Source organism: Zea mays, chromosome 1 (assembly GCF_902167145.1).
Source record: "Zea mays cultivar B73 chromosome 1, Zm-B73-REFERENCE-NAM-5.0, whole genome shotgun sequence".
NCBI lineage: Eukaryota > Viridiplantae > Streptophyta > Magnoliopsida > Poales > Poaceae > Zea > Zea mays.
In genome coordinates this window covers 241,531,886-241,543,913 of record NC_050096.1, presented here as the reverse complement: position 1 = coordinate 241,543,913, position 12,028 = coordinate 241,531,886, and the positions used below count along the sequence as shown (strand labels likewise).

Below are 12,028 nucleotides of genomic sequence, written 5' to 3'. Positions count from 1 at the left end.
AAAAAATATAGTCAAAATGATGCTTTGTGTGTTAGTTTGTGTAATATGGATGAAGTCAAACAATTGTAGTGCTTGTTAGTGGACTAGTTAGAGCATCTCCAATAGTTATGTAAACAACTTCCTAAATATGAATCTGTACCACAATATAATCCTCCAGTTTAAACTTTGCTAAATCCACCCAAGCAAATAGCCCCACACCCATAACCTCCACTAAATTCGCCAAACAAATTGCACCCAGACTTAACACACCATCAAAACCAACGTTTAGATCGGTGGATAACACCCTCTCCCGTACTCACTCAAATTCATTGAACAATATTATTTGGATCATCCCTCATCTCTCCCCTATGATCCCACTATCCCCAACCTTGCCCTCCTCCCACTCACACGCGCCACTGTCATCGCCATCAACCCTTTGCCTTGCACCACCGTCGTTGTCGACCCCTCCCCTCCTGAGATATTAGCGTTAGCATGGGCTATATGCTACTTTAAGAAGTTTCAATAATAACTCTTCTCTAAAAGTTATGTAAAGCAGGTCTCTAAATTTATAAACTCCCAACAAAACTCAATTTCATCTATACATTTACCAACCTCGTTGGGACTCCCTAAATCAAGCTTGGTGCTAAGTTTATCGTGAAAAGCGCATTCCAGCCAATTGTGATAGAACAACTGTTGTTGCCTACCGTTGCAGAAAACATAGTGGCAATAGGCTATAGCAACAATTTTACATTCTGTTGCAATTACTACATCCTTTGCAACATATTCAAGTGTTGTAGTTGTTCATTGTTACAATGGACTATTCTGTTGCAATAAGTTATATTGTGACATTTACGATAATTGCCAAAAACTCTATTGTCACAACATATTTCATGGTAATAAGTGTTAATGCTATGTTTGAATCTGTTGCAAATGGCTTTGTTACCACAAGGTGATTCATGGCAACAAAACACTAGTGCCACACAAGCGACTCGTGGCAACAAGATGTATTGCAATGCAAATAATTTCGTTGGATTTGATCATTTTGCAACATAATGTGTCTCGTGGCTATATGACCTTTTTACTATAAAAAAAATTGTGGTAAGAATCGTTATGGCAACAAAAAACATCGTTGTAACTAATGATGTTGCATCAAGGAGAAAATGTTGCGACTACTGAAGTCCCAACGAAATAGATTCATGGTAATTACATCTTATTGCAACAAAAAAATCATTGCAATTAATGATGTCGCAACCACAAAATCATACAACTGAACCATACAACAACCAATAAAACCTTTGCATTTACATATATTCAAACCCACAATTTATACGACGATGCATTTTGCATTTCTATTGGGTAAAAATGTTATGCAAAAGAATTATATTGTGCATCTGTAATGTCAGAACCAAATTTGACAACCTAATATTTGTCTCTTGTCTCATATATTAACTATATCCATACCATAAGTGGTAACAAATAGGTTGCACGAAATAAACAGTGACCAAATACAAATTAATTTGATAACACCGGTCATAATCACAACATCCTTATCATCAAAAAAAAATAATCACAACATCCTCATACTTGCTTGGATTGTGATAACATAGATAATAAATTACTGAGGACTAGCAAAATATTGGAAAAATGCAAAAATAGTGGCAAAAAAGTTGCATATATTGCAACCACTTTTACAGATTGAAGCAATAACTAACAACTAATGCTACAAATTTAGTGTTGTGACAATATGCGGTGTGGCAGTAGGGTGATTTTGCAACAACGACAGTTCTAGTGGTAGCAAAATAACATCTTTCTCTTACAACGGAAGCCATGGTTATCGCAATGAACAAAAATAGTGGCAAAACGGTCCATATAGTGCAACCACTTTTAAAGGTTGTAGCAATAACTGACACTTAATGCAACAAAAATAGTGTTGTTGCAATATCTGTCGTGACATTAGGGTGATTTTTAGTAGTGTTTACGTCGTCACACCGCCCCGTTGACCATAAATCCATCTCCAACACCCAGACGTCTTGACACCGTCACCACCCGACAACCCCTAGTGCCGAGGCACCGTCAGAGCACCGTCAGGCCTAATTGTTGGAACATTGTAATGTATTGTCTATTGCTCTCCAAATCTGTATTTCCGGCGTGTATGGTGCACGAGGATCATGTCCAAATAACAAATAAACGATATATATAGTTCTAAAGTGCTAGCTAGCTACTAGTTATTTGGTCCGCTAGGATGATGGCACAGTCCAGGCAAACAAAGCACAATCTGACGTACGGTCTGACGTGAGTCTGTCTTTGCTGAGAAATAGGAAGAAATAAACAAAGCATCATTTCCGGCGTGTGTATGGTGCGCATCTGAGGATAGCGGTCCAAGCAAACAAATACGCCCCCTAATGAGTAGAGCTTCTCGATCTGGCTGAGAGGCCACCGATTTTCTCTCTCTCTATCTCTCCCCAACAAACGTTTCGTTGTCAGACAACGAGCTGCTGGGCCGTTAGCACCAAGTGTTCGTAAGCAGAGCTTAGTCACACGCATGGGAAAAGTACAAGCGGAAATTAAGAGAGCACTTCCAAGCCGTACAGCTCATCACGGGCGGCGCCTCCCGGCCGCTTATTTATACGCCCACGGCGGCCACCAGCCATCCCAGCGCCAGCGCGGCAGAGAGTCGAGACCTTCTAGCTAGGCCGCTGCCACGTCAAAACTAGCTCCTCCAGACAACCAATCAGCTAGCCGAAGCCGGTCGATTAGCATGCAGCAGCGCTAGTAGACGTCGTCTCCGGGTCTCCACTCTCCACACAGAAACCCATACAAAATCCGCATCCAGAATCACCGGAGATACGAGTCCGCGCGTACGTTGCAGTTGAATTGTGAAGAGAGGCTGTGCGCAGTGCTGCTGCTGCTTCTTCTTCTTCGACGCATGCACGCACATGGATGGTGCTGCTGAGTGCTGACCTCCGGCCGTACGTGATCTTCGATCTCCACACGGCGGCAAGCGATCGAGAGGCGTGGTTCCCGTGGCGTCAACCGACACCTAGCAGCTGCTAGCTCATCTGCTTGATCTCTAGCTGAGACTCCGAGCAAAATGTAAGTTTTCTTCCGGATTTCCCTGCACTCTCTCTCTCCTGCTGCTGCTTTCGCAAGTACATGTACAGCGCGCGGTATATAGACCTCTCCCTTTACTTTATGCGTGTTGTTTTAATTTCCCAATTTTATTTGAGAACACTTTTTTACGCATACGGGGGGCGTACGTAGATGCACACGCATATGTAGCTAGGGACCGCTCGCACTTGCTGTGTGCTTGCCAGAGGCAGGTTTGTATCTAGCCAAGGTCGTCCAGGCCACCGAAATCCAACGTCGTCGTCTGAGAACCCTCTTGCCTAGGTTCTAAGTGCTCCGAGCAAACAGGCCCGTGTGTATGTACTCATGCATGCATGCATGCAGCACCACGTACGTGTACGTCTCTTTAGGTTTAGTAATTGTCCTCCAATTGATAGTGGGCTTAGCTTTCATAGTTTCATATAGAGGACTAGCTAGCTACTGAATTCAACCGGCCGCGCTATGTAACTATGCTAATAAAATTCCTTTGGGAATTAAAACAAACCGTGAGATTCATATATATATTCTGCTCGGAGTCTTGGCAACGTCGTCGATCGTCGTAGAAAGGATATATAGCAGATCGAGCTCTGGTACGTTCATTCATCTAGTATTCTAGTTTTATAGGATTATTGTGATTCAGTTTCCAAGGAACGGGAAGAAGTGAAAGAACCGCGAGGAGCAGGGATATTTCCATAATAAAAATACATGCATGTATTAAACTACCAATTTGAAATACTTATGAGCTACAAAAACTACTTTTCGTGATATATAATACCTCCATTCCTCTCAAATATTTACCGTCCGCTAGTTCATTTTTTAAACTAAAACTTGACAAATAAAAAAAAGAACCGAGGGACCCAGTAGCATGTTGTGAACGTACGTACGTACTCTATATATTTTCTGTTTTTTAGATAACGAATGGTCAAAAGACCCTAATACAATTAAAGTCTCTTTTTCAATATCCGCTCGGAAACGGATTCGTGATTTACGTGCAGCGGATAGGGATACCCCTACATACAATTCACTTTCTTTTGCTGGCGTAGTGGTCATGGCCATGAAAAATAAGAATAAAAAAATCTAACTGCGCCGCTTACGGACGGCAACCTTACCCAGTATGGCATATATATAAAATTTAACGGCGTCTGGCTAGCTAACCATCGCCCCATCCGCCGATTGCGAGTGCTCAGCCGAAAAGGCGCCGTGTCGTCCGGCCGGTCCACGACGGGCATCCGACGCGTGTTTCGTTTAGTACCAGCTAGCTAGCTAGGGCCTATGGTCCGGACCGCACGGGCAACGGCCAAACGCTAGCAAACGACGTGTAGTCTGTCGTCCGCCACCCGCCGCGCGCGCGGGCTACCTCTTGCTCCTTCCCCGGCCTGCTTCGTTCGCTCGCCGCGCAAGCGCAACAGTGACATGCCCTGCGCCTGCGGCCCGGTGGTCGTCTACGGCCAGAGCAGCTAGCTATCTCGATCGCGTCGCGTACGAACGGCGCGGGTCGCCATGCCCATCAGTAACATGACCGCATCTCCATCAGTAACGGGCGGGCCGGAGACGTCAAGGTTATTCTTTGTTGCCTCCCCGTACAAAAATATATACACACTGCAAGCTAGCTCCCGGCCGCACACGATAAATTGTGGCCACAGTGGTGCGCTGGTTTTCTGCATGCTTTGACTTCTGATCGGGCTGCTTGCGCTTGTGCTTGTGCTGGTAGAAGACAGGGAGAGGTAGAATGGCAGAGGCCAGAGATCCCTTTAGGCGCCAGCCGCCAGGAGCGCCGTGCCTAGCTTTGTGCGTTCCTGTGGCGCGGCAGCAACGTGCCAGCGACCCTCGTGGACGGATGGGTCACTGCGTTGGACTGGCGCGCGCTCGTGTGAACCAACCGGGCTGGCCACAACCGCGCGACCGAACTGCCTTTAGTCGTCGCACGCGCGCGCTACGTAATAAGCACATGAAGCCAAAGAGTCTCTACCGTAATGGTTAAGACTTTTACCTCTATGTCACAGGTTTCGATCACCTCGAAAACGAATTTCAGTATTGGTTAAAAAAATCTTTTCGTGTGTCTCACCCACTCTACGGGATCGATATCTTATGTGACACTCTTCGGCTCGACCATTGCATAGTAGACACTTGATTGGTTCGTTAATGATGGAGGGCCAGATTTCATTATTTTTTTAATATAATATCGGAATGACGGTCTTTCCTCCTAGAGCGAGTTTTTTTTACATAATCACATCAACGGAGGGCTTGGTTGGGACCGATTGTAAGACTATTGAGAAAAAACATGCGTGGGAATTATTAGGATCGTCAACACTCAGCCGCAGCAGTACAACTGAATTAAGCTAGTAGGGCAGAACCACCTCAAAGGCTCAAACATCATCCTACCTAGAGTCCTGCTAGTATACCTAGGTTTTGTCACTCAAAGGGCAGTACCAATGTGTAGCTTGCATAGAAATTAAATGAATCCACCACATAAGCAAAACTTTAACGTGGCAACTGATTTAATATGGAAAAAAGAAGAAAATACGAAGAAACGGTTTGAGTTCTCTAAAGAAATAACGAAGAAACGATGACCTTTTCGGAGATTCGGGGTCCTCACGCTAACAAAATTACTTTACACACTACTAGAAAAGAGCACTATTTTTGTAGGTTTTAATTGTTCCACGCTGTCACACTAGACAACAATATAGCTACCTTGTTTATTCTTTAGTTTATGATGCCATGCACGGTCAATTTTGAAGCCATACATAGAGTATAAGCTTTTGGGCCACATGTCCAGGCCATGAGAATATATATCATTCAAAATACTGTTTTGATCTCCAAGAATTCTCAAAATCATCGTATGTAATAACTACTAAATCCCCAATTTTTGGTTCAGACTAAACATTTGCATTTCACAATAAAATCGAACCATAATTTTTGCGTTCTTCCAACAACTTGGAACACGATCACACGGCTCGGCATCATCGCTGGCTTGAACAAACCCAACAGATCTCTCCAAGGTGCTCTTTTTACTCTACTGTAACAACTACTACTACGATACTAGCAGTAGTGTGTTGGAAAACCAAAGCATCACCACACCCGATGCGCTGTTCTTCTACACAGTCATCAGACCCTTATCCTCTGGCAGTTCTGCATGTTATCTGTATTGGCGATCTACCTGGTTGCCACAACACAAAAGATCGACTCTCTGCTCTCCATTGTTGGATGGAGGGAGCACTAGAGCAACTGATCTGACGCACACCATAGCTTGATTCGACCGACCTGCAGAACTGGATGATCTAGCAGCGCAAGCAGTAGGCGGTAGCTGCTGCGCGCTCCATCGAAAGCTTTTCGTCACTTCCACATAAACGACAACTTCTCTTTTTCGCCGTGTATCATTGCACGGAGCGGCCCCTTAGTGGGCATCGCAATTGGCCAAATGCCTCTGCAATACAACTGAATCGTAGCCCAGCCACCTCTTTTAGGATATCTCTCTCTTCCATCTTCTTTGTCAATCCCGTCCAGCCGTCCCACCGAGGGCTTGTTCAGTTACAGTGGTGGAGGACAAAATAATAATGAGGTATGGTTGAAAAAGAACAAAAAAAGAGAAAAACATGATGCAACGCTTAAAACTCAATCCTAGAACCTGTTGATAACAAGCAGTATGAACTTACCACTACACTAAACATGATTTTTAGGTATGGGTTAAGCCATAGTAGGCCATGATAGGTGCTCCGCCACTGTTCAGTTAGACCTAGTTTGGTAAATTCATTTTTCTAAAGAATTTCTATTTTTCGTGAACCTAAAGTACAACTGAATAGGATGTATTTAGTCTTGTGAGTGCATAAAAACTTTTTCTAGGGATATGCATATAAGGACATTTTTTAGCTGAATCTATAGAAATTGCATTTTCTGGAGGGTGTCTTTGCATCCAAAACTAGTAACCTAACTTCGCCCCTGATGCTAAGAAAAAATAAACTAATTTCGCTTGGGAAAATGAAAATCAATAAGGTTTCCAAACTAACTCTTAGAAAGATATCAAATGGAATTAAATTCCTTCCCAATCAAAATTAAACAAGATATAATTTAATTCTCTTCGATCCTCTCCAATCGTGGCCTGAGTGAAGGTAAAGCTTCTTGTGTCACATGGACCGCAAGGTATTCCACTTAGCCGATGTCAGCAATGCCATGGTATCCGTACCGTGCGTGCCCACCTCTTTTGTCGTTGTACGTGTGTACTTGAGGCCACTAATAAGCACGAGATAGTTGCTATGCACACTTGGTATGCATGCATGGATGCTTCCTCACCGGCTAATGACATGTACTCACGACTGGACATACTAGTTGATCTTTGCTCCTCGTTTATATATATAGACTAAGGCCATGTTTCAATCCCACTAGATAAACTTTAGCAGCTTTTTTTAGCTACTTTTAGTCATTTAGTGATCTAAACAGGAGAGCTAATAGTGGTGTGATAAAATTTAGTATATATTATCTCATAAGCTGCTCAATGGATACTAAAAGTAGCTAAACGTGGGTCAGGGAACCCTATTTTCCACTCATACCCTCCAACTTCATTCCTTCTCTCTCTGCATTGGGGGCATAGATGTCTTTTTATTCCAATGTGCTAAACTTTATTAGAGTAGTCCAAACACCCCAAGAAGCTAAACTTTAGCACTTCAATTTATATGGCTAAAGTTTAACAGGAAGTTAAAATTTATCCCGTGAGATTGAAACATGGCCTAAACCGTTAGTTTTGATTGTACGTTAAATCTAGGTGGATTTAGTGGAGATTGTGAGTGTGAGGTGAGTTAGTTGGGTGGGTTTTGCAAATTTAAAATTGGTGGATTATATAGTGTTATATTATATATACAGTGTTATAGATCATAGATGCATAATTGAGTGAGCAACATCGGTGGATAAGTTGGGCACAATAGCTCTGAGTGCATGATGTGGATCCATAGTAATAAGGGCACAATAACTATGAGTGACATATTACGTTAGTAATAATAAGTTATGGTAATTAATTAGATGTTTATATTTTATTTGGTTACAAACAAATGGCATTTATCTGAAGCTAAAAAGTTACTTTTCAGGGTGCCATGTTTTCACTAACCATAATATATATTGGTCTGGATTTATCGATATCTCTTCTTCTATGAGATTATTGAATCCATAAAATTCATTTCCACTAGAAGGCCATATATAGGTATAGGTGCTCATGTTTTTAACCAACTAGATAGGTCAGAGTGATCTATGGCATAAAGTTAGGTCACGTACCTATGACATGAGTGACATTCAGACAGTGGTGGAAGCGGTAATTAATTAAAGAAGTGACTACTAAGATAAGGCATGTTTGACGTAGACGACAACAAATGCGTCGGACGTCTTAGGAGCAGCAGGTTGAGGGTGAGCGTCGCAGCGACGTCCTTTGCAAGCCTAGCGTGCTATAGCAACCTGCAGGCCTGCCGCGGTACCGCTTGCAACTTATGCCTTGCACTGGACCGGCCCAAGTCCAATAGGTGGTGTTGGTTTTCACCCAACTAAAGTTAGTTTATGTTACAACATCGAATATTTAAATAATATTTATGGATATTAAATATAGCTTAATTATAAAACTAAATACATATATGACGACTAACAAACGAGTCAACCTAATAACCTCCCCACCCCACACACACCAAGGTAACCTCAGCAGTGAGTAGTCACCACAGCAGTGATCGGAGCTGAGCAACAAGCCCAGCCACATCCTAAGTTGACGCTGATGTCAGGTGTATGTCGCGGACCAGCAATAAATACCCGTGCCTGGAGGAGATTACATCAATTGATCAGCGTGGCAGGCATCAAAAACAGTCGAGGCCGCTGCGAGGTGAGCATTTGCATCCCAAGTGGAGTTCCCCTTTCCCTCGTCACCAACTCACCCGTCACCGAGTTATTATGGATCTTCTATGTTAGTATATACTACTAGCTGCATCATGACTGCATACACGCGGCACTGCCCACGGCGAAGTTGCAGTGCATATCTAACAGACGTGACAGTTACTAATACTACAGCTAGTGGCCATTGGTTCTCGCGCGGCTAGATTCCCGTCCCAGCCGCCAGTCGCTGAGGCTGCCTGCTCTGTGGTTCTCCGTCGTCGATTGCCATTTTAACACCTAGTAGTTGTTGTTGACGATATGCTTCTCTGTGCTTCCGGTTCTGCATGATCCAGGCAGCAGCCAGGAACAACAAGCTAGGCCCCCTCACGCAGACCGCACGACCGAGCGCGCGGCATTGACCGACCCATCGCCGCCGCCGCCGCCTCGATCGACCATGACGCTTGCGAGCACGGACAAGGTGGTGCTGGGATGCATCGCGTTCAGCATCTTCTGGGTGCTGGCCGTCTTCCCCTCGGTGCCGTTCATGCCGGTGGGCCGCACCGCGGGCTCGCTCCTGGGCGCCATGCTCATGGTGCTCTTCCGCGTGATGACCCCGGAGGAGGCCTACAAGGCCATCGACCTCCCGATCCTGGGCCTGCTCTTCGGCACCATGGTGGTCAGCATCTTCCTGGAGCGCGCCGACATGTTCAAGTACCTCGGCAGCGCGCTGGCGTGGCGGAGCCGGGGCAGCAAGGACCTGCTGTTCCGCGTCTGCCTCGTGTCCGCCGTGGCCAGCGCGCTCTTCACCAACGACACCTGCTGCGTGGTGCTCACCGAGTTCATCCTCAAGCTGGCGCGGCAGAACAACCTGCCCCCGCAGCCGTTCCTGCTGGCCCTCGCCTCCAGCTCCAACATCGGCTCCTCCGCCACGCCCATCGGCAACCCGCAGAACCTCGTCATCGCCGTGCAGAGCGGCATCACCTTCGGCCAGTTCCTCGTCGGCGTCTTCCCGGCCATGATCGTCGGCGTCGCCGCCAACACCTGCATCCTGCTCTGCTACTTCTGGAGGTGCCTCTCCGCGCCGGAGAAGGACCAGGAGGGCGGCGCCGCCGCCGCGGGGCCCGACGTCGCCGTCGTGGCCGACGAGGAGGTCACCTCGCACAGGTTCACGCCGGCGCGGATGTCGCGCGCCTCGTCCGTCAACGGGGGCGGCGCCGACGCCGACTGCGTCGGCGAGCTCATCCGCCGGAGCGATAGCCTCAGCCGGGCCGACACTACGCTAGGCATGAGCATGAGGAGCCGGAGCTACAACTCGGAGGGCGGCGACATCCAGGTCGCCATCAGGTCCATGCGCGCGTCCAGCATGTCGCAGGAGATGGTGGAGGTGTCCACCGTCTGCGACAGGCGCGACGACGGCGGTGCCGGGCCCAGAAAGGTCACCAGGACCACCAGCCACCAGCGCAGCGTCATCATCGAGGACGCGCCCGAGGCTGACGCCGCCGACGACGACGACGATGGCCACAAGGGCAAGGACGGTGACAGCGTCACCAACAAGGAGAAGAGGTGGAAGGTGCTCGTGTGGAAGACTGCCGTGTATCTCACCACCCTTGGGATGCTGGCCGCGCTCCTCATGGGGCTCAACATGTCCTGGTCCGCCATCACTGCTGCTCTTGTCCTTCTCGCGCTTGATTTCACTGACGCACAGGCGTGCCTGGAGAAGGTACTGTGCTGCCATTGGCAACCTTTTCTTTTGGCCAGCCATGCATGCACGTGATACACTGATGACGACGATTTGCTTGCGCTGCAGGTGTCATACTCTTTGCTGATCTTCTTCTGCGGCATGTTCATAACGGTCGACGGCTTCAACAGGACCGGCATACCCAATGCGCTCTGGGAGCTGGTCGAACCGCACTCGAGAATCGACAGCGCCAAAGGCACGGCGCTTCTCGCAGTCGTGATCCTAGTCCTTTCAAATGTGGCCTCAAACGTTCCAACTGGTACGATACGTACTGCTCATGGCGTACACGTTGCTTACCTTCTTTAATCTGTTCTCAAATGTGACTGCTGAATGTATGTACGTATATATATTTGAAACTTCCTTTCAGTTCTTCTGCTGGGCACAAGGGTGGCAGCGTCAGCAGGCACAATCTCCCCAGAGTCAGAGAAGAAAGCCTGGCTCATACTAGCATGGGTGAGCACGGTGGCCGGCAACCTGACCCTCTTGGGCTCGGCGGCGAACCTGATCGTCTGCGAGCAGGCGCGGCGGGCACAGTTCTTCGGGTACAACCTCACCTTCTGGAGCCACCTCCGCTTCGGCTTGCCGTCGACGATCATCATCACGGCGATCGGCCTGCTCATCGTCGCCAGTTACTGAACCCCACACAAGCTAGGGTCTCGGCCTCGCACAAACGGCGGGGTGTGTAGCCAGATGGCAGGCAGAACGCTGCAGAAAACAGCATGCAGCACTGCCTGACATCGAAGGAGATGTTGTACTGATTGGCCTTTGTTTGTACGTTGTAACAGTTTTTATGTCGTTCGTGTAAGTCTGTACGTTTCGCGCAACCGATGCCGCAAGGCGCCGGGTTGCCCATCTGCTAAGGCAAATAATGCGCAAGACTAGTAGATGGCATGGAGTATAGAAGGCCGGCACCACTGTTCTAGGAAGGCAAAAACTTGCTCTAGCTAGTTCAGGTAGGAGAGCCGGCGAAAATGTATGGTGTGCTTCTCGATTTGGTAATGTCAAGGGACTTGTCCTTATGTTTGGAGCAAAGAAACATGGTTGTACGATTGTGCCACTAGTACACAGAAGCTCTATAATAACGGTTCTAGAGCTATTTGTGGTGACGTTTTTCAGTACCGTCAGTGCTAGGGGTTAGTGGAAATCGATATTTCCAATGGTGGCTATTTTGGATCTGCAAGTGAAAATGCTATTTTGACTGGCAGTTCTTTTAAAGCATCCGTCAGTGGAAATATGACATTTTTCTTAACAAACCGCCAGCGGAAATACATTAACCACTGGCGATTTTCTTTATTTAGCCGTCAGTAGTAGTTTTTCCGTTTTTTTTCAAAATTTCAAACAAAACTGAAGTTTATATGAATTTACGCA

General features: G+C 46.7%; 1 protein-coding gene across 2 annotated transcripts; it reads left to right on the top strand.

Annotated features, from left to right (window-relative positions):
- Positions 1-2,621: 2,621 nt before the first annotated feature.
- Positions 2,622-11,710, top strand: LOC100281495 (uncharacterized). 2 transcript variants are annotated; one of them, XM_008676619.2, is made up of 4 exons: positions 2,622-3,072; positions 9,280-10,642; positions 10,730-10,919; positions 11,028-11,710. In XM_008676619.2, exons 2-4 carry the CDS (start codon positions 9,377-9,379, stop codon positions 11,294-11,296), a joined length of 1,725 nt encoding a protein of 574 aa, XP_008674841.1. In that variant the 5' UTR covers positions 2,622-3,072; positions 9,280-9,376; the 3' UTR covers positions 11,297-11,710. The 2 variants fall into 2 exon arrangements, with proteins under 2 accessions (XP_008674841.1, NP_001147885.1); NM_001154413.2 differs by having other exon boundaries at positions 2,633-3,072; positions 9,276-10,642; positions 11,028-11,696.
- The last annotated feature ends 318 nt before the right edge of the window (positions 11,711-12,028 follow it).